The 26,834-nt window shown below is 44.0% G+C and overlaps 1 protein-coding gene across 1 annotated transcript; it reads right to left on the reverse strand.

Moving 5' to 3' along the window:
- Positions 1-6,551: 6,551 nt before the first annotated feature.
- On the reverse strand, positions 6,552-17,728 carry SRI (sorcin). Its single transcript, XM_080936062.1, has 8 exons — positions 17,620-17,728; positions 16,688-16,771; positions 14,990-15,059; positions 11,883-11,926; positions 10,888-11,035; positions 10,597-10,710; positions 9,814-9,872; positions 6,552-7,991 (listed from the first exon to the last, which is right to left on the reverse strand). The coding sequence occupies exons 1-8, from the start codon at positions 17,668-17,670 to the stop codon at positions 7,965-7,967; spliced, it is 597 nt and encodes a 198-aa protein (XP_080792188.1). The 5' UTR covers positions 17,671-17,728; the 3' UTR covers positions 6,552-7,964.
- Positions 17,729-26,834: the final 9,106 nt, after the last annotated feature.

The raw sequence follows: 26,834 nt of genomic DNA on the forward strand, positions 1-26,834 counted from the left end.
CTTCATTCACTGAGGTAGACAGAATAGACTTGTGGAATCGAATCTAAGCACAGTGGTTATTTCATTCTTACGTGTCTGTTTTAAAGAGGAACTTAGAGGTTTCGTAGTGGTTTGAATCATGCAACTAATGTTCATACTTTCCAGTGTGCTGTGAGGTCATCACTACACAGAAAAGGTCATCATTGCGTTCATTGGATGGATGCTGCTTCTCTTTCTCATGACCATGGCGTCAGTAGGACTGCAGGTAGCCCAGGTGCCTGAGATGTCCCACTAAGCAGCCCATTTCTGTTCCAGTGAGAAGGAACATTCAAGTCTTTCCACTATGTTAGCAGGGGAGGCCTGTGGTAACAGAATCCTTAAAGAGTGAACTGGCCAGATTCACTCTTCCCGGACTCTTTCCTTAGATGGGAAGTCTTCCTCCAGAGTCGGCAAGATAGAAAACGACTCTCACACAGTCTGCAGAGAGGAATCAGTGCTGCTTAGATGGTGTAGCATGGAAATTCTTAGTGTTCTACAGTGGCTGGCTTTGAGGAACAAAAGCCAGACACCCCAATCCCTTACTTAGCTGCTAACTGGCGAGACCTCTTTAGAGTTACTCAGCAGGCATTACTGGGGATAGGAAACCAGGGCTTAGCATGTTAAGAGGGGTGCTCTATTTCATGATGTAGTGGTTTCTTCTCCTGGCTTTGCAGGTTTTTAAAATAATGTTTGCACAGTTCAGTCCAATGTGGTCTTTATGTATGAGAGATTGGTGACATGTCTAAAAGAAGCGGCTGTGAAGAAAAAATTAAATGTTCTCTGTCCTCCAGGGATCTGCATGGGGGAGTAGGGGAGAGGGCTGAGGTTTTTTCCAGGACAGATCCACATGCTTTTCTTCTGTTGAACACCTTGTATAACTACCTGACTTCATTCTGCCCATTGTCCTAGACTTTCTGTAGCAACTTTACCTGTTGTCCTTTTCAGACTTTGTTCTTCTTTTAGTACCTTTAAGCCAGGAAAAGTATGATATCTCTACTTGCTTCTTTGTGGATTTCAGAGTCAAGTTTGTTCCTTTTAGTCTGTGAGTTTTCTATTGCCATAAAGTTCCGTCTTAACCTTAGGTGTACACAGTGCTTTAGAGAAGCCCTTCTCTGAAGATAAGGTTACTTTTTAAAATCTTACTTAAATGTAAAGGAAAGGAAGGCTGTTTGGCAGGTTGAAGCATCTAAATAGAGGGAGACAGAGTTTGAAATTGATGGGAGTAAGGAGAAGCAAGACCCAGGGCGCAGCTGGCTGCTGCTACTGGCTGCCATGTTTGAGGCACTTGGCTTGAGCATTGAGACATTAACTCCCATTAGCAGCACATTTTCTACTCTTTATGTCCCTGTCTATTTTGTTTGTTTTCCTCTATAGCTGCCACCTGTTTCCCCTCCTTCTCCCTCCCCAAAGAAGTCACGTGGAACTTTTTTCATTCTTAGTCTTTATATGAGAAGCTGACACTTCTGTGGAAGATGGCCTAATTGGGGGCTTGAGTACTTAGTTTCCCCCTGTGGGATAGTTATGACGACTCTGACTTCAGAGGCAGGGTCCTTTCTCTGGACACTGAAGAACTGGGGACTGGGTTCCCAGATCCTCCTTTATTGGGTTTCCAGATCCTCCTTTATTGTATTGTAAAGAGCTCAGTTGATATTTGTGAGAACCTGCTGAGGCAGCAGCTCCTCCATCTGGCTGTGTGTAAGCAGCATGCTGTAACAGTGTCTTGGCTGCTCCCTGTTGGCACTTGCTTACAGAATATGCTCGGCAGGACAGGCACTTTCAGCTCCAAGAGCTTTCCTACCGCAGTGGCAGGTGCAGAACAAAATTGTCCCAGACTTGGAGAGCAGGAGGTAGTATTTCCACCCCTCTTTTACTCAACCCGGAGCACCTGACCTCAGGCAGCAGAAAATCAACTTACAAGACCCATCGTCGGCCGGACCTCTGCCTTCGATGGAACAGTCTCGTTGCTATTAGATTTGATGGTTGCGTTTAGATCTTTCCTACTTCCAGAGTTCCCTTTTCAGTTTCTGCGCAGCACTCCTCCTCCTCATCAGAAGCATCCCCTACCATACAGGCCAGGGCCTGCTTGGGTTAAGATGAGAATTAAGAGGACCATAGGAATACAGAGCGGAGGAGGCCATCTTCCATTTCCTTTTCACATGCTGGTCTGAGTGCTTGGAGAGTCAGGAAGAGATGGGGCTCAGGGTATAAATCTGAGGAAGCAGATGAGCAGCAGAGTTTTGAGAGAGCGGGTCATTTAGTCCCAGCCTAGGGGCACAGTGGACATCCGCATAAACGTGCAGAAGAGCTCAATGTGGTCACCGGATATGTTGGAGGGAACTACTGTCACCAAGAGCACACATGTGCTTTGCAGTTTTCTGGAGTGTCACCTTCGGGAGTGTTTTACTCTCTGGTGTCCCTCGCACTGTCCACAGACCTGCATCACACTGGGAGGGGCTTCAGAAGTGGCAGGTGTGTTGATCACAGGTAGCCTGTGGAATCACATTCAAGCAAAATGTAATTTATTGTTTCATTTTACAAAAAGGCATACAGTGAGACCAAGGAATCTTTGGTCACCGGTTTCTGTGTTTATGAACTAGTCTCCCCTACATGTATGAAGATGCATGTATGCACATTCTGCATTCAATTTATGACATTTCAAGACATGAATTGTTTTGATTGTCGAGTTTTAAAATAACGCAAATATCCCAAATCTTTAAATATAGCGGTGCTAAGTTTTATCAGATAACACAATACAGAAAGTGCTGAAATGAATTCAGACACTTTGGGGTAACACAAGGGTTCCTGTTAAATTATAGACATGTATCACTGCCTGATTTGAAACCCCACTTTTCCTTTTTAATCCAGCACAACATCAAACTGTGATTCTATAACTCGTCTTTTTAATGGCTACAAATAACCCAACACCTTTTTGTTTTATGGAGTACTCTTCTTTTTAACACTAACCACAAAGTGCTTAGCAAAAGGTTCTTTTGGGATAACTGAACGTTGTTGTTGTTGTTGTTGTTGTTGTTGTTGCTTTTCCTTCAGATTGTTGGCAGACTTGCCCCTCCAAATGAGCATTTCCAAAAAAACCGATTTTCAGAAACATCACCTAACGAAAGCTGTTCCTACATTAGCATTAGTCTGCATTAGGACTCTGCCAGTGTTTCCCAGGTTCATAGCTTCCTAGGGGTGATGTTCATCTGCAGATGATAGAAACCACCCACGGGGACCTGTGAGTAGCATCAGTAAGGCTCACTTTGGGTAACTGGGTCCTCACGTGTATATACTTAGATGTGCATCGTTCGAACCTCTCTGCTACTCCGAAACTCCGCACGCACTTCCAGCTTTCACGCTATTTTAAAATTCACCGGGTTCTGGTTAACACCAACAGAAATGTAAATGATGATTGCTTTCCCCGAGCAGGCGTGATTTGTTTCATGGCTGTTTAAGTTATAAAGTTGTTCTCCTATTGTAGGTGAATAAAACCTTGCTGTTTTCAAAGGTCGCTGTAACTCGAGATTAAAATTTCTGGCACAATTTTCTTAGTGCTCACTTCTGAAGCTAGTAAGATGACAGAGTTTTCTATGTTACGCTCTCTCTGTAACATCGATAAAGTGACTTTCAATAAAAGATTTCTGTTATTTTGATGCGTAGCTATTTTGTTTTTTTATTATTTATTTTTCTAACTGGATGGTGTCCCCGAGAAGCTGTGTTCTCGTAGTCCCGGAAGAGACCAGAGAAAACTAGGTGTTCCATTTGTTGGGCTCCTCCTCCAGTGAGGATACAAAGGACTCTCTCTTGCCGCAATGAAGTTTAAGTCTTGTTTTTACCCCAGGGCTGCTCCTGTGCCATCTCCTAAAGCCCGAGTCTTCTCTGAGTTTGTTTTAGGTTCCTGGGTTCACTGTCTGAAACTGGTTACCTCCCGGCCTTTTATTTTGCCCAGGCAGCCATTGGAGGTCTCAGTCATTGTAGTGGCATAGATAATTCCTTGTCTTTTGCTCTGCATAGGCGAAGAGTCATGAAATCCCTGAGAAAAGCCTATGCGTGTATTATGATATTAAAAATTGGTGATGGTCTGTAGCTCCGTTCCTTGTTTCTAAAGTGCTTCCGTCACTGAAATGGCAATTCACCAGATGAGCAGAGCAGTCTGGAAAAAGACAAAAGACGGTGTCACCTCAGTGCGTCACCTCAGCACTGATGCCAAGAGCTAGAGCCTTTTCGGCTACTGACTGCACTGCAGATGTACGGCAGCAGTTGCTAGGAGGCTCCTGGCCTCTGTCTGCTACAAGTCTGCCGTGTGCTAAAAGTTCCTTACAAACTATATAGTCACCTGATGTGATAAAAACTAAAGCACGCATCTCCAAAATAAAACAGTCCGGAAGCGAGATGCGTGAGCAGGAGGAGGAGGGGGGGGGAGGAGGAGGAGGGGGGGGAGGAGGAGGAGGAGGAGGGGGGAGGAGGAGGAGGAGGGGGGAGGAGGAGGAGGAGGAGGGAGGAGGAGGAGGAGGAGGGGGGAGGAGGAGGGAGGAGGAGGAGGAGGGAGGAGGAGGGAGGAGGGAGGAGGAGGAGGAGGAGGAGGAGCCAGCCTGGACGGCAGAAGCAAGTACCAGGCAATGAGAGAGCAGGAGGCATGGAGAAGGGAGTGAGAATGGAACAGCCCGGCATCAGAAATAAGCAGCGCAGGACAGGCGTCTATAGTAAGCCGGGTGACAGAGGACAGGGAAGGGCATGCTGCATTCGGCAAGCAGGAGGGAGTTTTCTAACTACACAGGTAAAATGAGGATAAATCCAATGCTTTCAGGAGAAAATGAAAGTGGAGAGGGTGCACGGAGACGTTGACTGCCAAAGCAGGAATCACAAAACACAATGTATGATACCCGAGGGAATATTCAAATCCAGAACCGAAATCTAAGTAGCACATCTCGGGGATTATTCCTACCGCAGGGCAGCTTAATCATATATTAGGACTTGGAAGGACTGTTCCAGCCTCTTCATCTTCTGGTCCTTTTCTAGGCAGCCTAGGCCCAGGTCAGAGCAAAGCTTTGTGACAGCTCAAATAAAACATCTACCCAGATGTTCCACAACAGAATAATGGATACAGAAAGGGCGGTTTTGCAGGCAAATGGGCAGAACTAGAAAGTATCATCCTGAGTGAGATAACTCAGACAGGTATAGTGTGTACTCACTAATAAGTAGATAACAGCCCAAAAAGGACAGAATATTCCAGATACAATCCACAGAACCCCAGGTTAACAAGCCACTTGGGAAGAAGAAAGCAATCACAGGGGGTCAGAGGGAGGGAGGGACCTGGGTGGGAAAGGGTACAAGGAGTGGGAAGGGGAAACATGATCAGGTGTTGGGGGAACTGGATTGAAACCGTCAGGGCCAGTAGAAAGAATGGAAACAGGCAACCTCAGGAGGTAGGAGGTGTGTGTGTTGGGGTTTCCTTTAGAGTGTACCAGAGACCTGGGAGGTGAGAGACTCTTTGGACTCAAAGGGAGGGACCTTAGATGAAATGCCCTACAGTAAGGAGAGGGAACTTGTAGAGCCCACCTCCAGTAGAAAGACAGGGCATCATGTGGAGGGATGGGGTTGTGCTTCCTTGGTCAAAAACTCTGACCCAGAGTTGTTCCTGTCAGAAAGAACCGCTAAGATAAAAATGGAGAAGAGCCTGAGGGAAAGGAGGTCCAGTGATAGGCCCAGCTTGGAATCCAACTCAAGGAGGAGGCCACAAGGCCTGACACCATTACTGATGCTATGATGTGCAGGAGCCTGGCATGGCTGCCCTCTGAGAGGCCCAACAAGCAGCTAAAAGAGTCAGATGCAGATAGTTACACCCAACCAATGGACAGAAGCCAGGGACCTCTGTGGTTGAATTAGGGAAAAGGTAGAAAAAGCTGAGGAGGTGACCCCATAGGAAGACCAGCAGTCTCAACTAACCTGGACCCCCATATCTCTCAGACACTAAGCCACTAATGAGGTAGCATACACCAGCTGATATGAGGCCCCCGACATATATACAGCAGAGGACTGCCTGGTCTGGTCTCAGAGAAAGAAGATGCACCTAACCCTTAAAAAACTTGAGGCCCCAGGGAGTAGGGAGATCTGGTGGGGTGGGGGTAGGGACATCCTCTTGGAGACTGGGGGGTGGTGGTGTTATGGGATGAGAAACAATCAGAGGCAGATAACAAAAGAGACCCTGAGGCAGATAAAATATTGGGCTATAAAAAAAAATTTAAAGAATAAAAAAAATCATGAAATGAATCACAGACTTACCATGTAAGACACAGTAGGCAGCTTCCCACTTTGACGTGTCACATGGGCATTAAATACTGACTACAGACAAAGTAAGCTAGGGATGAATATACACTCCTGAAATGACTGAATATATGATATATGCATATATTTTATATATATAAACACTATCTGAACATATATTTGTGAAACGAAGGTGCTTATGAAATGTTTATTTCACCAGTTGATAGGTTAATCATTCACTTGAACACCATGTTCACATTGTACCAGAAACAAGACAGATACATTAAGAGAAGACTTAACCATTGTTAGCTGCCAAACTGTAAGATCCAAGCTGATACTTTTCGTATCAGCAAACTTTTGCAAACTCAGAACTACCTCACAGGTAAGCAGCCTCTTCTTTTCAAAGATAGGGATACGGGGTATCTTGTCATTACAGCAAATGTCCAATCTGCATACTTAGCAAGGCAGTGTGTGTGTGTGTGTGTGTGTGTGTGTGTGTGTGTGTGTAAAATGTGATAAGCTAATAGAGAATAGTCAGAAATTTAGTGGAAGACTTGATTCCCAGTGGTTAAAGCCAGATCCTTAATTGAGATGTGCATTTCAGTTCTTCTCTTGTGTATGTTTAAAATCATGAGCAAGTGACATTCAAAAATGAATGTCAACAATTTTTAAAATGGAATCTGCTTGGTTTTACTTATTTTTTATTACTTTTTAATTACGTGCATGCACACACATATATATGTATATATATGTGTGTATATATGTGTATGTATTTGTATTGGGGTATCTGCAGGTGAATGCAGGTGCCCATGGGGAGCCTGAAGCAGTAGTAAGTTGTCCAACATGGATGCTGGGAACTTCAGTCCTCTGCAAGAGCAGTAGATTCTCTTAATGCTGAGCTGTCTCTCCTCCCCTAACATCTGGTTTTAAAGCAAAAGCATGCACATTATGAAAATTTTGGGAGATACAGAAATATATAAAGGAAACTAAAGTCATGTAGAATCTCATTAGTCAACAATAGTTAATATATTACTTCCCCTTAGTCTTTTTCTGACAATTTTAAACTTACAGCATGCAAGACTTTTAAGTATGATTAACAAAAGGTTGGGGTGGATGACAGAGAAGAACTTGGTGACAGTGTTTGCCACTCAAATGGTCTACAAGTTTTCAAGAGGCAGACGGTACCATTCAATATCTCTGTCTACTCATACGGTTTCCAGTCAGTAAGTCCTAAACGCTTCGACTTTCTAGTATGTGGGTCACCGGTTCATTGGTTTGTTTTGCACCACTGTGGACCTATGTCACTTAAGAATACCCCCCACACAAACGTTTAACCACACTCCTCATGGAAAGAAAGGACAACAGCTAAGTCTGATGAAAAGATTTCATATATCACAAGAAAATACATAATATGTGTCAAACATTCTGCACACTTTATATAAGAGGGTTAGCAGGAATATAAGGCTCAGGAGGTTCCGACTGGCATAACAGACTTGTTTTTATATTATTAGACTTCAAAGGCATTTATTATCAAAATTAAAAATGAGGCTTTGGTTCTATATAAAGTCATGACCCCGTTCAGCGGATGTCAGGGAGTGTCTGCGGGTGGAGTCTGCAAGGCAGGGAGCAAGCAAGGGCGAGCTCCGGTTGGAATGTTGAATATATTCAGACAGCTTCCTCTTGAGTTAGACAGTCATGACACACTGGATGAACTGAAAAAGAAAACCAGTGTTACACTACAGTCTGCAAAGTACTGTGGGGCTACAGCCTCTGAGGTGCCACAGCCTCCCTGTGGGAAGCTTCCATTTTAGTTCACTATCTTGGCATCAAGGGTAGACAAGAACGACAAAGCGTCCCAGTTTTCTACGGTATGCATAGATGAAGGGTGGGAAAGACTTTCATAAGGCCTGGTGAGTTTCTCACTCTATGGGTTAGGAGGAATCCCTTCAACAGATAAAGAATTTAAATCCTAAATCACACTTAAGGGTCTAGAAACAGACATGGTCAAAAGTACTTGCCCACCAGAACAAATAAGCTTACACTGTCCTATCAGTGGACTTCCGAACTGTGACTTTACCCCACTGCTCTGGGGGAGGGGTAAATTCTAATACAATCACCCTTTAAAATCTGCTTCATCAGAGTGAAAGCCATGCAACCCCGAATCCCACAACGGGCAACATCAGTACCTGCTATGCAGTGCTGTCACCCCAAGGAGACACACCAGAGCAGTGGCTCTCAACCGTCCCCATGCTGCAACCCCTGAACACGGCCTCTCATGCTGTGGTGACCCCCAGACATAGCTTTATTATTATACCTATTCCATAACTATAATTGTGCCACTGTTATGAATGGTAACGTAATTATCTGATACTCAGGATAATCTTAGGACTATTATGAAAGGGTTGCTCAGCCGCTGAAGGGATCAGGACCGAGAGGTTGAGAATCATTACACTAGACCACACCCCTCCTGAGCTTACTCTCCAATACTGGTAGGGAGCTACACAATGCTAATTCCTGCATCCATTCTGTTCAGCCAACCTGATGATGCTTATTTAAGAGACAAAGAAACCAAAGACTAGGGCATGTGGAAACCTGTTTGGTGGTCCCCTCTATCGCCAATGTCCGCAGGCTGCTGTCTCCACAGATAGCTTGTTTTACATTGTGGCTCAAGCTGGTGCCTTCCTTATGTTCTCAAGGACCAGCACAGGCGCGTGCAAAGCACGGCTGCAAGCCACCCTCCGTGGCATGTTCGTTTTATACAGGGTGAGAGCAGAGTAAGATCTGCACTGCAGGCCATCTCCACACAGCTGGCTGAAATCTGACAACAGCTTTCAAAGAGAACTGTTGCTTTGTATATGTGTGTGTGTGGTGCACGGTGTGTGTCAGGATGTGTATGTCCTGCATGCTGTGTGTTGGGGTGCACATGCATGTGGAGGGTAAAGAGCAGCCTCAAGTGTTATGCCTCAGGCGCTATCCACCTTTTAAGAGTGTTTCTCATTGGCTTAGAATTCACTGAGCAGATTAGGCTGGACGGTCAGCGAGTCCAGGGACCCACCAGTCTCTGCCTCCACAGTACTGGGGTTACAACAGAGCGCCACCACACTCAGCCACCATTGTTTTGATGCTCACTTAGTTCGTGCTCAGGGCAACCAGGCAACTGCTTCCATGATCCGGTCAACCAATTGCACCAGGCTGGACCTGAATTTGAAGTAATCCTCCAGCCTCAGCTGGGATTACAAACATGAACCACCACATCCTATTATGTTTCTGGGATTTTTGTTGTTGATGTTGTTTTGTTTTGTTTCAGGCAGAGTCTCACAAGCATAGCTCAGACTGACTTAAACTCATGGCAATCCACCTGCATCAGCCTCCTGAGTGCACAAGCCACCATGTTCCTAGTCTTAATAACTAACCACCATATCCGTATTCTTAATAACTAACCACCATGTCCGTATTCTTAATAACTAACATCAGAAGGGACACCCATTCACGTACAGTTTGTCTTCTACTTAGCCCTTATTTACAGGGACTTACATCATCATACGAGAAATTCACAACTCCTTGTTGACCAGAATCCCGTCTGCGAAAGCTATCTGCAAAACAACACAGTAACATGTAGTTTTGGTTTTTTTTCCCCTTAAACGGCTTTTCTAAAACTCACAACAGCTAGCTATTTAGCATTGGGATCAAATGTCAACAAAAAGTAGATTTTACAACCAGTCAAGATAAGGACGAAGAAAATATGTAACAGGGACGGAAAGTGGCCAGTGGTCGTTTTCAGTGTGGGTCTAAGATAAGTGACCTCAGTCGGTGAAAGCAGTTTAGCCCTAAGACAGGTAAGGGGGCTGTGACCGAATATCCCACCAACTTCAGCCCTGCTGGCCCAAAATGACTCACTTTAATTTTACTCTTTGCAAATGTCCCACAGTTGAAGAGAATGACTCCTAACTGCTCTGTGACCGATACTGTACTAGGCTGTCGGGGTAGGCAGTACAGTGGCCCAGAGTTTACCTAGCATGCATAAGCCCTCTGCAGCCCTAGCACCATAAACAAAGGCACTTACAAACCAGCCGTATCTGCAGCATTTAAATATTATATACTACAATTACTCATTCATCTAAATAATAAAAAAAATCTCAGAATGACTTATTACACTCCATTTGTTTAATAAAGGTGCTAAGAGTCTGCTAAAGCACCCCCTAAAACTATAAAAAACCGGGCAGAAGTTCAGAGGTACGGAGAAATGACAAGTGCCATAAAAGGGGGGGGGGGTCTTCTCTAGGCTCCTGGCAATAATGGATGGCTTCAGGGACAAACCTGTGAGAGCCCGCAGTTTGACGCAGCAGGCGATGTAGTCATCAAAGGTGATCTTCCCGCTGGTGCTGTATCGCTTCGCAACGGAATTCACAGTTTGGGGGCTCAACCTGAATCCTGGAAGGCAGAAAAGAGAAGGTTGAGGTTTCAAAATGCAACAAAACTCCCGAACAACATCAGAGGGAAAGAGAGAGGAGGTGGGAGGGAGGGAGGGGGGAAAGGAGGGCAGGAAAGGCTGTCTTGAATGAGTACGCACTGATTCATCTAATGGGGAGCTATAGTTGGTATACACACCCATAGTGGTCAGGGCCTTCTGCAGCTCCTGAGGATCCACCGTTCCACTCCTATCGCTATCGAAGCTGATGAAGTGTTGTCTCCAGCCATTCAGCACGGCCCAGAGCTCTTTGAATTCATTGAAGCCCATCGTGCCGGACATATCTCTCTGGATTATAATCAAGGACGAAACTGTCTCATTTCACACCTTTAATGATTACGTGAGGGAGAGGAAGAGATGCGTGGGGGGATTCCAATGGTTTCCGTTAAAATGGCAGAAAGACACCCACCCCGCATCTTAAAAACGGGTCTATATTCTTGTTGGCATGATATAAGAAAAGGTAATGATAAGTGATGGATGTAAAGGTCCGAATACCCATCTTTTACTGCGGGGGAGAAAAGATTTCTATGTGGCCTGAATAAGAGAAGATGATGCGGTATTGGAAACTGCCATAGGTAAAAAGGCAGTTTTCTTACTGGAACTGGGCTACTTTTTCTCTGTGCTCTAGGTTACAGGTTCTGTCAGTCCCCTGGACTTCCTCTGTAGAAGGTGGCTGTGGTGGGAAGTAGCACTCTAGCCAGACTGAGACCAACTTCCCTTCCTTACTGCACTAGTGCTAACACACACTCCTCACCCATTTCTCGTGTGAAAAGATTTCTGTAGCTCAGGCTAACCTCCAACTTGCAACACGGCACCTGCTGCCCTCAAACTTTCAGTGATCCTCCTGCCTCAGCATCCCGAGTGCCGAGATCGCAGGCGTGAGCCACCACACCTGTGACACCTTGGGTAATCTTGAACTAACCGCCCTTCTACTTACGAAACTTGCTGTCTGTTTCTCATACATCTTAACAGCCAGGAATTTCACAAAGCCTTTTAGTGGTTACTTGATATTTTTGTGTACTTGTTCCTTCATCCTGAGATGAGTTTTTTTTTTTTTTTTTTTTTTTTTTTTTTTTTTTTTTTTTTTTTTTGCCATGGAAAAAACACTCTCGACAACCATTAAGGTAAAGGATACATCCAACATTGAAACCATAAGGCGACAAGTCTCCAGGTTAAAAGCTGTTAAATCAAAGAAAGTACATGAGTCGGTATAATTTCAGAATTTCTGCATTACGCTGGGATCATTCAAATGAATTATGAATTCTATTATTAATTTACCCTTTAAAGCATGCCACTCAATTGGTACGGGACAGAGCTCGCTATGTTTCGCTTATACCAATATTGTGGAACTGTAAGGCAAACATGGCCCAGTTTCAAAACTTGCCCATTTTGTAGATACCTGTGGGAAGCCCAATCCCTGCTCCCCCAAGAGTCAACTACCCTGTAAAACCCCAAGAGTCAACCACCCTGTGTTAGACTCAACTGGCAGCCCCGGTGCTGTTGCTCCTGGTTCGGTCATTTCTTAAACTGTAGTAGGACTCTGGGCTCTTTAACAGACATGAAGCCACTCCCTAATTCCCAAGATCTGGAACCGTCTGAAGAATCTGTAGCAGTTCTAATGTCCTGCAGACTGCTATTCCTGGCTGAGCAGAACATTGTATAGACAGAATGCTATCATTCTCAAGCTTAAATGACCATGGACGACTTGACGCCCTTAATAGCCAAGTGACTTTTGCATCTGCAATGTTCTCTTACTTAGTAGATATAGTCCTTAGAATGTATCCCTGTGCTCTGCAGACCTCTAGCATCTACCAGTACTACAGCCATGGATATTTTAACAACTGGACGCTAGGGACGCCACTTTAATGTAGTCAGTACACTTGATCTTCCCATCAGTGGAAATGGCAAAGGTCCTCGTCCATAGCTTTCTTTTATCCTTTGACTATACAAGTTCATGTGACTTCTTCCATAGTGGAGCATGTCATTCAAGGTGACGAGTCCTGTCAGGCTCAGAGTAAACTATTTCTTTATTACCATTAAAGTGGACTCTGTTTTATACTCTCAGTGTAGTCTTTACCTTATGGCTCGGTCGGCATGTGTTCTCCAGTACAGAATGCTATAGGGTCTTCTGTTCTCAGGGTAAAGGCCAGAAGCCCTACGTGGATACATGAATTCTCCCACCTCACCTGCAACCAGCAGGACCTCCATAGGGAATTTGTCACTTCCATAACTAAACCATGCTCCATCTGGGTCTTTCACATAGACTATTCTACATGCCCAAATTATGTACCTACACCCTCCCCACTGGCATCATTGTGGCTGGACTTTCATTTCTTCTTCAGCCTCAGTATCAATTCTGTTGGCTCATTCCCATCAAGCTAGACCATGTGCCTTCTGGTTACAATCTCAGCCTCAGTGTTTATCCCAGGGCCTTCAACAGGTGGAACTCTTTCTGCATGCCCAGTGCGACTGTCCATCAAAATACAGACTGGTTGGTCGAAGGGATGAGTGGATGGGTGGACTGAATTTTCACCCCCTAGAGAGGAGCTGTAGTTTAGTGTAGAACTAGCCCCCATTTGTAAAGGCGAAGGGGGAAATGTAGGTTATCATTTTTAATAGACTATTCTGAGTTTTGTTGGTATTTAAAGTTGTATACAGTTTCAAAGTTATCCACACGGTGCTTTCCCTGTGCTGTGCTTCTGTTCAGTCTACCACAACATCTCAGTAGAAACAATGACCCAGGCCTAGCGAGGAAGGAAGCCTCTCCCTGCTTCTGTTAAGCTTCTTGCAGAGGAACCACCGAAGTCAAGGAAAGGAAAAGCTGAATTTCCATTTTGGAGACTGGAAGTCTCCCATCAAGACTCCCTCTAGGGATGACTGCTTCTGGTCTGTGGTACCCCACTTAGCCACGTCCATTTTCAAGTCTGTGGCCTATGATTTGGGATCTGCTTAAAAGACTGGTGGCTATATAGTCTCTGTCCTGTAGAATCCATCACAGCCTGAAGTCAGGAGGTCTACCATGGATACCACATGACATACTACATGGATACTACAGGGAACTAAGCTAATTAACCAGATCACGGGGTCCTTGTGTTTCAGGAAATGTGCTTTTAGGGCCAAGTTAAATGACAAAAATTTCAAAAGCTCTTCTTTTCTTGAACTAACTTCTCAACTAGGAAACAGTAATGGAGCATTGAAGTCACACAAAACAAGGCATGGTAACAAGAGAAAGCCAGTGCTTTAAGGATGTTCATCTAGAGAATCCAGCACCTCCAACGGCTGAAAGCGACACTGCAAGTAGAACTTAGGTCTGAGTGCTAAGCATTTTAATTTATAGCTTACTATGATGTGGAGGTGTCCATTTGACGTTCTGACTTCATTAACAAGTGCAAAGAAGTTAGAAGGTGGTACAATTGAGCAAAGGCACGATTATTTGTCCCAGACATTGGTTAAGATTAGATTTGAAAAATAAAACAAATCAAACCAACCAAACACACAGATACACACACACACACACACACACACACACACACACACACACACACACACACAAGAGTATGTAGGATAATAGGCCCCAGCAAGGATTCAGCATCTTTGCAACATTTATTTCCCTATTTGCTTCCTGGAGCACAGTTTGGAGAAGTCAGGACAGCAGGCTCTGTGATGACCTGGGTCTGCATATAGAGTCTGTAAAGAACAAAGGAGGGAGCAGAAGGCTAACATGAAGTGAACGCAGGAAGAGGACTGTCCTCAGCATGAACACATCTCAGGTGACAGAAAGAATGACCTAGGCAATGTCATGGCAGGCATGTGTTTGTATTACAGGTAGTAAGCCCAGGGCCCAGAGATCAGACAGCAAGGCTGGCCACTCTCAGTGCTACCAGAGTTACAATAGAACAAGCTCTCGGCAAAGTCAGTGGTACACGTTAGCACTTAGCATTGATGATACCTGACCTGGTGGATTCCATTTCAGCACCCTAACGTATCCTCTATGCGGGAGGTCACCCCAACTGTCTCACTGGTTCCAATGGTCCTGGAATACAGGGAACCCAAATCCAAGAAACCCACTAACCTCTTTGGTAGACTGGAATGGCTTGCTAGGAACTGTGCTCAATTAACCTTTGAAAACAATAGCTTGGCGGATGAGAAAAGTCTGATGTCTTTAAAGGACCAATCGCCATTCACAGCAGAGGCACAGAGAACAGGAGTATTGTTAGGAAGATCCTGAGACCACGCACTTACGTTTGTAACCTCCCGCAATGCCGGACTGTGTCAGGCATCTCTGCAACTCGTCAGCATCGATTTGTCCGTCCTTCGAAAAAGGAATAAACAAAAACCAGGAAAGGAAATCAGGGTGGTGATGTGCACTTTCAAGTCCTTAGGTGTTATTAATGAGAGAAAATAATCATACTTAGCATTTCCTTAAAGGAATGCCTTTCAAAACTCTTCCTACCCCAATTTCAAAAGTAATTCAATGGAGAGAGGATATTTGTCATGGCAAACAGTCTGTGCTCAGTGTGAGCCAAGAAACTATCAACATCGATCATTTTAAAATCAGCTAACAGAATTATGAATTGTGTAAAAGCATAGCCCTGCAACCCCTTTTTTGGAAAGGGGGAAGTAGGCTATATCACAGACTTGTAGGCATCAGTAAATACAAGGCCTGGTCCAAGGAGAAACAGGTTCTTAGATCAATTTGACTCAGGAGTCAGGGTTTTCCAAGCACACTTATATATAGAAGATACAGGGTACCAATACCTACTTACTGGTTGATTAATGTCAGAATAAGGCACATGACATTTTAAGGGATTTTTAAATAAAATATATAAATCCAAGTTGGCGAGACCCATTAAGTTATAAATAGGAACAGGATCAATAATTTGCAAGAAGACGGATGTGTGGAACAGAGGCCAGCGCTGCTGAAAGCTAAGCAGGTGGAGTCACTTACATGCAGAAGACACTGGCAATCTAAGAATGCTTGTCCTGAGGTGTGCTGTGTCTAGCGGTTTCAAAGACGCGGATCAATAACATCTTAAGTAGACACTCGAGAGGAACGTCTCCCAGTGTTTGACTCAATTTTCCATTCAGATTCTCAAAGCTGGGTTTCTTAGAGTTACCACTTCTTCCAAGGCGGCCGGAGGATTTGGCTTAACATGTTCTAGAGCATGTTTCTTTCTGTCCGTCCGCTTTTTATAAATTATGATCTCACTCTTTCGGGCTCTTGCTTAAGATAAGTCTAAGGTGAGTAAGTAGGAAAGCCCTCTCTGGACTCATCTGGATTATGTACCAGAATATTTACCAAACACACAGTGACCTTGCAAGCTAGGCACGTGTCCTTCCCCACAGTAGCCACAGGCATCTGTCATGTGTCTCTCTGAGGGAGGAAGTGAGTCTTAGGACTTGGGGCTAGCTGACCTGCATTCCTTCTGTGGGTCATCAGCCACAACACCTAATAAGGGCATAGGAGGTAGTTCCGTAAGAGCATCTGCACCTGGGGTAGAGGTTACCTTCCGGATACTGATAGTAACTTCTGTGCTTGGAAGGATGACTCTTTACAGCTCTTCTCTACCTCCTCTGTGGGTAAACAATTATCAAATTCAACTGGGCTATAGGATGATTAATGATTAGTACATGTTTTTAGGTTGGGCAAACAGCAGTTTTATGCTCAGATCTTGCATTTCTTCTCTGTAAGCAGCCCTTGCTCTAACCTGAGAATAGTCAGTTGTAAAGGTATCTTTATAGTTTGTAGATCTTCAAGGCATATTTATAATCCCCTCTGTGGGTCAATTGACCTCCCGTTCAACCATGAGTTAGCTTCCCTTTCCTTTATCCTTCAGGCTGAGGGACTCATTTCCTGGGCAAAGATAGTTTCGGGCCACTGTATTAAACGCTTAAACAAACAGAATATAACAATTCTTCGATATTAAAGGAAAGGCTAACCTGTCCAGCCACAGCAGCAAAGTAACCGTAGAGCGGATCCTGAGTTTGTCCAGGGAACGAAGGCCCCCCAGGAGCCCCTCCATACTGTAAAAGGAAAAGTAAAGACATTAGACACAGAACGAAATTTATTGTCACTATGCAAGGCTTTTGGGCAACTGACACCTGTGTGACTTTCACAGGGTTTAATTCCCCCACCATCTCGAACTCCAGCTCAGTGACACACCACTCTTGCTCCTTTGACATTCAAAAGCTCCAGACTTGGTCCAAGATAAGAGACTTCACTGTGTGAGAAGCCACTTAAAAATCCCTATTAATTAGGCCACGGAGGTCAATGTACCCGAAACAAGCAATGTGGTAGCTAGGCTCGGGACTGTTTTCCTGTTGGTTTTTACAGCTTTTGCGGTGTTTAAGAAGTAAGAGGCTGACAGGTGTGTACCTCCTAGGGAAGGAGGATGTCCGGGTGTACCTAAGAAGAGGGTCCTTCTGTCTCCGACAGTACATCCCCGGTATCTGGCCAAGTGGACTTCCTCTAGGGCTTCAGCTCATTTCTCTAGACTTTCTGGTCTCCCTGTCAACTTTCTTTTCAAGGGAGTGACCATGGAACCATTCTAGAGCAAGATGGCTGTTGTTGCTTTGGGGACATTCCGAGAGAGAGCAGGAAGTCAACACCCAGCTAGCACTATCTCACAACACACATCCGAGTCACCGAGTGTGGACTTCCCCGGTCGCAGCCCACCCACCCGTGGGACCGGGAAAGGCCCTAGGATGAGATGGGGAAGAAAAATGGAGTAGGGGCCAAGGCTGGACATCAGGGTCCGGGCGAGCTCACAGGGAGAGTCTGGGACCGGCGAGGGCGCCTCCTCCCGCGCGTCTCTGGCGCCTTCCCGTCCCGGGAGCCTAGAGGCTGCGGTGCCCTCACCCGCTGCACTTACCCCGCCTGGGTAGTACCCTCCGCCAGCGCCAGGGTGCCCTGGATACGCCATGGTGCAGACTGCGCCTCCGCCCTGTGTCCGCTGCTCCGCCCGTCCGCCCCGAGCCGCCCCGGAGCGCACCACGCCGCCCCGCGGGGGACGCCGCTCGCCGCCACCCACACAGATCTCCCCGCGCCGCCCCGCTCGCCGCCCGCTCCCCGCTGCCTCCCTGCTGTGTCAGCGCCCTGTGCGAGCCATGGCTGGGCCATGACCCAGGACCTCAGACGAGTTTATATCAGGACCCATTCTCCCTCTCCGCCTAATGGCACATTCCGACATCCAGGCAAAGCTAGGGAATGTCTTTTTCCTCTTCCTCCTACTGTGCGATTTAGTGGAACTTTTGCTATTTGCACCGGGTTATTGAATAGGGAGGACGGGATAAGGACGCTGTGTGCAACTGTACGGGAGGGAAGAACAATTCCAGTGGGTGAAGGAGACACTTTACAAAGAGGAAAGAGCCTTTGAAAACCCCATGAAACTTCTGGACTTTGCAAGAGGGCCTTTTGCTTTGAATGAGGTTGGCCTGTTTCTTTGCCAACTGTTAAACTGGGTGTAGCTCAGGTACAATTGCGAAGCGTGGGTGTGTGGGGTGGGGTGGAAGAGGGCATTTTCTAGGCAGGACAGTCTCACCCAGCTCATTCGTAGAAAACTGAATTGTTTGATTTTTCTGGATGATTCAAATAGAAACAACTGTAGTGGTGAACCTTACTGGAAAGGATGTGTTAACTCGGCGTGTTCAGAAGATGTTCCAGTTTCCTTCTCCGGTTTTCAGCTCAATTGCAATAAGAGATAGTTGCTTGCTTGCCCTTGCGTGTTAAGGACTGGACAGTATTGGTTGGTTGGTTGTGGTTTTGTTTTGGATTGTTTGCTCTTAGTCTTGGCTTTGGAGGCCCAGGTTCTCATGCTAGCCTCTCACGGCCTCAGCCTCTAGAAGAGTCACCGTGGCTGCCTGGTTTGTTTTGTTTTTAACAGTTTAGTGAACGAAACTGATCATAGTGTGAAACCTCAACTTCTCTCAAGTTCTCTTTGGATACCTAAGCTCCAAAAACGAAAGCTCTAAATACTGAGGAAAAATTCTAATAGGCCTTATGATCACATGGCAAAGGCGGGGCCTGGTTTATGTCTGCTTCTGGAGATAAAATTGCTGTTTTCAAATGCCATGGTCTTTGATTAGGTATTTTGAGGTTTTGTCCTGCATTGTCATACGTTCGTTCATCAGCTAGGTGATCAGGGCTGAACTCACACTTGAGTTTAAGCTCTTTCAGGACATAAGTTTGAAACAACACAAAAATATATGTCACCAATAAAGTGTTTGTGACTAATGCGGGATTTGTTCTATGGATAAGTGACTGTGTTAATTGTTACATTAGGAGCCATTACACTCTGGTCTCTTCTCCCTTAACAAGTGAATTTTAATGGAGGGCCATAAATGAAATCCTTACAATGATTGCCAACAAATTAGTAGGCCCTTGCTGTTTTAAGTTCAGGGAAAAAATATGTGGCAACTAATAATGACAATAAAGATAAATGCACACATACACACACACACACATACACACACCATGCACACACTCATACACATACACACACATACACACACCATGCACACACTCATACACATACACACATATACACACACCATATACACACATACGCACACACACATACATACATGCACAAGCAAACATACTTTCTCTCTCACACACACCATACACACACTCACACACACAGAGTAATTAATGAGTGTCAGACCTTCCAAACACTTTACCCATTTGTGTAACCCTCACAAAGTCCAGTGAGATAGGTGCTTTTATTATGCAGTTGAGAAACGAGCTGAGAGACAGCAAGGAAAGAATGTGAATTCAGAGCTGGTCTATGGTGATAGGCACTCTAGCTCTTCCCTGGGAGTGGGGGAGAAAACGTCCTGATGGTAAATATTTCTACCACATGCTCCCTGTTGCAATGTTTTGGCTCTCATGGCCTGGTCGTATCTGAGGCTAGGACATATGTTAAGAGTGTGGCTGTTTCCAGAGCAACTTTATTCGTTCAATTTAGTATAGTTGTTGAATGTCAGAATAACTATTTTCCTCCTGACTGTAAAAGACAGGAAGAAGTATTGTTCCCAGCTCTCGGATGTGCTCAGAAAGAGGCAGGCCAGATGTGACCTTCAGGCAGCAGTTGGTAAGCCACGGCAAGCTTATGACTCAAGAAGTACAGCCCTTAGCAAGCCATTTTGCTGGTGTTAAGATAAAGTCTACTGTATTAGTAGATGAGTCACCCCGAGGAATGGTGATTTCCCCATATTAGAGCCCGAGATTAAAATGGCTACTGCAGAATCTGCCCACTGGGTAAGAGGTCTGAGAGCGGCACTGTGGGACCATGACTCACCTGTCTCCCACCCTGTGTACGCTCCAAGAGTAGCTCCTGTATGCGGTAGGACTGGCTGTTCTTTCCAAGTTTGTACAGGCAACACAAACCCTTTTATTCTTAGTCTGAGAGCTATAGAACCTAAGCAATCCATCAAAGGATAAAGATTCAATATCACCATGGCAAAACTGAAGCACGATCATCTTTCATGGTTTCCGGATCTATTTTCCAGAACAGCGTGGAGATGGAATGAACTAAGCAACTTCTCACGTTCTCGGCATATGCAGAGTGCCATGCTAGATGCTTCCTTACGGCATGACACCATCAAAAAAGATGGGATTGTATTTTACGGATTAGGAAACTGAGTAGCAAGTAACTTTCCCAAGGTTGCCTACCAGGTTTGACTCTCTGTTTAAGTTTTAAAAGCATAAGAATTTACGATAAAAACAGACTGAAGCCACACTCTTGCTTTTCCCTATGGCAGAGCTTCCTGAGACATTGGGACAATAAAGAAGGAGAACCTGAAAGAGAAAAGCTTCACAAAGATCCTCATGTCTGCCTTCACAAGATCAACTTACCTCTCATCCTTAAGTAGAACCTACAGAAAGACTACCCCCACCCTGTTTCATTTTAATTTTGAATCAAATTAAAAACCTCGGTAGAATAAGCTCACATTCTTATCCCCATATTTCCAAACGGTGAGTCCTAGATACAAGCACTGCCCATCTGAAGAAACCCATCAGCAGAGCACCACACTGTACGTTTATACAGAAAGGAGCTTTCTCGTGAGAGCCAGAATACTATCATTCAACCTAAAACACTAAATCTTACACAAAGGCTTCAGGGGGTTATTCAGGCATGCCACTCTGATTGAAGGCTGTGGCCAAAAGAGGCGAGGAGAGGCGTTTCAATTTTGAGCCTAGAAGAAAATCGGTTATCTTATGTCTTGGAGGATTTTAGAGAGGGAGGGAGGGAGGGAGGGAGGGAGGGAGGGAGGGAGGGAGGGAGGGAGGGAGGGAAAGAGGGAGGGAAGGACTAAGAAAAGGCCAGCGGAGTAGCCCACATTCCTGAAGACTACCTATCCGAATATAAGCATTTTGCCCTTCCTAGTAAAAGCCCTGACATTATTTGGCTTTGCTTCTAAGAAGGTGTTATGGTTTGTATCTTAGATGACCTCCAAAGGCCGTTTGTTAAAAGTTTGACCTGCAGCCTGAAGTGCTACCTAAGGGGGCAGGGGTAGAATTTCAGAGGTAGAGCTTTAGAGGAAACTTGTTAAGTAGCTGAAGGGCATACTGGGCCCTGGCTCCTTCCCTACTTTCTCTGCTTGCCACCCTAAGTCATTGAAGGGACTCTGGGCAGCTCAAGACCTCTGGCAGGTCTTGCCCTTCTCCTTTATTCCTTTGCTGAAAACTCTATTAAATTACATTCTTAAAGCTAGCCCAATGTCTTTTCCCTTATTTGGCTACTTCCTCCTCCAGAGGCTGACCAAGGTCCAGCTATCAAAGAACTGAAGTGCAGCAATCAAAAGCCACCTTTGGCTCACATAATTAACATGCCCTATTAAAATCAAACACATCATCCTAACACAGGGCTTCCCCTTGTACCTTTAGAAACTACTATTTGCCTATGGCCACATTTGTCCTTGGTCCTAGAGAACAAATCCCCCTTCCCTCTCTCCCTTGTTCATCTTTTCCCGTCTTCTATGCCTCTTTTTGCCTCTTATTCTCTGCCCTCTGTTTCTCTGGAGCAAATAAATCTTTGTGCTGAGAGCTTGTTCTTGGAGCCGTGAGCCACTGTTTTCCTTTCAGCCATCCCAGGATAAGTTTGCTTCTTTACATCAGTCAAAAAAGCAGTGAAACTCTGAGACCTCTAGCACTGAGCCAAAAGAGACCTTTCGTCCTCATAAGTTGTTTGTCTTGGGTATTTTGTTACAGTGATAGAAAGGGAACAAAGACGGGATTCTATTCTTTTCTGATATTCCCTCCGAGACCTGTCTCTAGACATGTTTTCAAAACAAAAGGTGATGGATACAGTCAGTCCCTAAAGCAGGGTTAACATGCACATTATGTCTAACAACCAGGCAGAACTTCCTTGTTTATACAATGGTGAAAGGGACTGTCACCGTGTAACTGCAGTATTTCACCATTTCCTCTCTAGACTCCATCACTGGCCGAGTGTACAAGGAAGAAACAAGCAATTCACTTGCCAGCGTAAGGGCTCAGCTTTCTTTTAGTTGTAATCTGGATGAGTCAACTTGTTATCTGAAGACTTGTATCTGGGGCAGGGGATACAAGTCTGTGTTAGAACACTTTGAGAGTGAGCACAGGTCCTGGCTCTTATCCTCAGCACCATATACACATAACAACAACAACAACAAGAGTCAGAGAAAGAAACAAAGAAAGCACAAATGAAGCCATTATGGAAACACTCCAAGTTTGGGTGGGAATGAATAACTAATACTAAGATGGGCAAGGATATGAACAGTAATGTATTAGTGAATAGAAGATGACTTTTTACTCATCGCCATGAACAGATCAGTGGTCTAATTATGTTTGTGGGATGGTAACATCCATCATGGATGGTTTCCAGTCCTGTGTGCTGGAAACTGCCTCCCCAGAATTTGACAACTGGTGGTGAATTGTTAACCACAATTAAGCTTTTCTGCCCAAACGGAAACACTGACCATGTGTGCTATTAAACGTGTGATACAAAGAACTAAACTTCCGATTTAAATGGCACTAGTGACTAGCGACTCCCCTGTTGGGTGAGATAAGCACAGTTTCATGTATGTTGTCCTCACTGGATCTCAGAAAAAGCTAGTACGCTTTGTTTGCCTGGAGTAGCCAGTACAGGCGAGATAAATTACCATTACTCAACACACAGCAATCTTCGGTGACAAATGCCCCGTGTTAGATTACTAGATTACTCTCGCTTTCCAAGGTGAAGAACGCAGGGTCCTGGGACTTGCAGAAGCGAGCAATGTATTCCATTTTCCCATGCCCACACTGTTTGCTCTTCTTTCTATGGGTTTTCCGCTCCACCAGATTAATGATTGAGAGAAGCCAGGGAGGTGGCTCAGTAGGTGAAGGTGTTTTCTGCTCAGTACTGCTGACTTGAGTTCAATTTATGGACCCATATATAGATGGAAGGAGAAAGGCAGTTCCACAAAGTTGTGCTTTGATAGCCATATGTATATTGTTATACACATACCCCTTCATATCACACACACACACACACACACACACACACACACACACACACACACACCAGAATATATTTTAGAAAATCTCAATATCTAGAGGCCCAACTTCAGTGTGGGAGGAGGAAGATATCCAGATACTTGCCTGCCCCCGGGCAGGGAAAGACACCCAGAAACCCATCTGTAACCACATGGTATTGATGGGCTCTAGACACTATAAAAGCATGGGTCCTGCTGAGTCAAAGCTGCAGGATCTCCGGGACACAGGGAACAACAGATAGCTGGGAGGCGTCCCACTGAGGACACTATCTTGATGGTGTGACAGAAGACAGAAGCCGTGAAAAATCTGGCTGTAAACCGAATTTATGCTTATTTTTGTGATGCTATAACTTTTTTTTTTAAGACTAAGCAGGTCTGTTTTGTTTCCGAGGTCAGACTGGGTTATGTGCATTCGGGGTGGATTGGTCCTACACTTAAGCATCTACAGCTTATTCATGTTGCCATCACCATATCTGGGACCAGGGAGTGATGAATGATTATTATATTGATGTAGATTTGTAAAATTAGTACCGCAGCAGTTATTCATTAGCCAGTGAATTCCTCAAATCACCACCCATAGAGACTACAATTTATTACAATTGCCTTAAGTCAAATGCTGAACAATTTTTAGAACATTCTAAACCTCCAAGCTGGTCAGGCTTCTTCCCAGATAACATTTCCATCTTACTTGCAATTTTTTGGTCCTTTCTTTAATCTCTGTCTCTCTTTGTCTCTCTGTCTCTGTCTCTCTCTCCCTCCCTCCCTCCCTCTCTCTCTCTCTCTCTCTCTCTCTCTCTCTCTCTCTCTCTCTCTCTCTCTCTCTCCCTCTCTCTCTGCTAAATATATAAATTCAAACCTCACCTCAGCTCAGGAATCATTCCAAAAGGGGAGCACGAAGGAAGATTGTTGGAGCAAGAGGAACAGGAAGTACTCTGAGAGATTGCATCTCCTAGAAATGTCAGAGACTGTATACCCATGAAGTCTCACCAATATTACCGCCTAAACAAGACCTGGACAACAATAACTCACCAATAGGTACACTAACACAGAAGGAAATGCACCAATAGACATGCTAACATAGAAGAGGGGAAATCTCATGGGGTGGGGCCTGAATCCCAGACAAAGAAAAAATGGCAACAGAGAAAAGCCGAGAATGGGAGAAAGGCTTCCTCAGGGAAGAGCATCCCAATTGGTTATCTAGGATCATTTATTTAGTCAGCTCTGCAATAAGCTACTTTTAAACCAAAAATAACATACTTCTCGGACAGACATAAGGATGCTAGTCTATCATATATGGAGTAGGGTTTCATTCCTAGCAATTAGAAAAAGAATTATATTTCTTAGGATATATAACACTTTTCCTGAAGTCCCTTGTCTGTTTTCATCTAGAAAGAAGGCAGGGAAGCTGGAAAGGGAACCCTAGTTAATTAACCTTGATCCCATTTCTGTATTTTGCTTGAGAAGCCAGAAATTATAATGTTGCTATTTTGGCAAGCAAAGCTTCAGATAAGGTAAAATTGAATGCACCATATATACTATACCATTATACAGGAAAACAGATAGCTAAGATTCTACAAAGAATCAATTGGTCTCCATCTAAAACATATCAGAAGAACGAGACACATTGCCTTTCGTTCTATTGTATGCTTTATTGAATTTGCTAGAACTATTGTTTCATGAAGGACCCCACACTGTTTCTATCTTTTAAAATAAAAAGAATAAACTGTCAAGTGAAAAGAGAGACTTGAATCCTTTGGAAACCAGGAAGCTACAGAACTCAAGATTCTACATTTCTCAGTGGAAATCCCAAGGGTGAGAATACATTTTTTTTCATTTTAAAATAATTTTCTTCACATAATTTTAATCTTAGGCTTTATTCTTACATTTAAGTCACTCTCTAGAGCACTCAGAAAGTATTTATAGAAATAAATAAATTTCTATAAATAAATTATTTATAGAAACATAAATAAATTTACTTATTTATATTTAAATATAAGTATATTTAAAGGGACACCTGAGAAGCAGTGTGTCCCTAGGATCACACGTGTTAAGAACCTGTTTATCCTGGTAGTGGAATTGGAAACAGGAGTTGTAAGGAACCAACGCTAAGTTCATAGTTTTTACTCACCTGCATCTTGCAGTGAGGACTTACAGGTGAAGGTGGTGATTCTTGGAGGCTCATGTTCCTGCTCGTTGACTTTACAACTATAGAATAAAGAAGTCTGGACCTTAACAACCATTTCCCTCTTGATCTTTGGCAATCAATAAACAACTATAACCACAATCAGACTTCCCATAGGCCCCAGTGAGGTTATTATGAAATACACTTGCTTCCGTGGCAAAAAAAAAGATCTTAGCCAGAAATACTAGAAGCCAGCAGCAACAGCATTTACACACACACACACACACACACACACACACACACACACACGCACACACACATGCACACACACATAAATATTAGACACACAGTTTCAATTAGTACCTCTATTAAAAAAAATCTTCTGAAGATCATAAAGCTGTGCTTTTTAACAGAGATGGTGAGAAGTAGCTCCCATTGTTGAGAGCCAAATCTCAGGGATTTTTGTCAGCTTGTCATTAAGTAGAATTAATATAAGTTTCTTTTTGTTAGTTTGGTCAAAATCAAAATATGCATGGAATTATGAATATATAGATAGTTCCATAATATAAACCAGTATTGCTGTTTGAAATTTGTTTTTCAAGTTCCTATAGCTCATCCTGTTTCCTCAATAAACCGTGCTGGGTTTGCTGAGTGTTTCTGAAGCCTGCCTTGGTCTTGCTCTCCTGGAGCTGCATCAGGTGGATCAGGTATATTATGAATTCTCCTCTGTGCAGTTTCCAAAAATGTAAGTCATTCCAGTTGCTTGAGATTTCCAGAAATTAAAAAAAAAAAAAAACAAACCTTCAAGTCTTCAAAGGCATACATTTTGCTCTATTTGAACAGTCACTCAGCTCAGAGACAGTCACGCTCTGTTAATAGTGTGGACTTTAAATGGTAGGAACACTTATACTGTGAAAATCTGTTCCTTTTGTAAATGAAATGCTTCATTGCAGAAACATTGGAGACAATGTTGACAGGCCATATTAAAGATTACATTTTACACCTTCAGTCATTTTAGCATACCTTGTACAAACAAAAGAAATATTCTCTCAGATTTTAAATTTTCTCAACTAATTAAAAATCCTGACTTGCTTTGTGAGAAGTTAACTACACTCCATTGCTACGAGAATTATTATTTGAGTTTAGGTTTGAACTAGGAAGGTAAATTCAATGAGTTGCAGGATTTTGTGGGAGTAATGCAGAGTCACATAATCATCTAATCTTTGCAAGATATTAAAAAGTGCTCTCACCATGTGTAGAACTAAGGCAGAAATAAGTCTCGGCTCAATGCGAGCACTTTCTGAAGATGAAAAATGGTTTGAGAGTAATTCACTTATCAGATTAATTTCTCAAAACATTTAATAAGAAATTGTTGGTGGACTGGGGTATGACTCTGTTAGGCAAATCAGGATTAAATACCAAGTACAAATAAGTTGTCTCTAGATACAA

Source organism: Micromys minutus (assembly GCF_963924665.1).
Source record: "Micromys minutus genome assembly, chromosome: 23".
Classification (NCBI taxonomy): domain Eukaryota; kingdom Metazoa; phylum Chordata; class Mammalia; order Rodentia; family Muridae; genus Micromys; species Micromys minutus.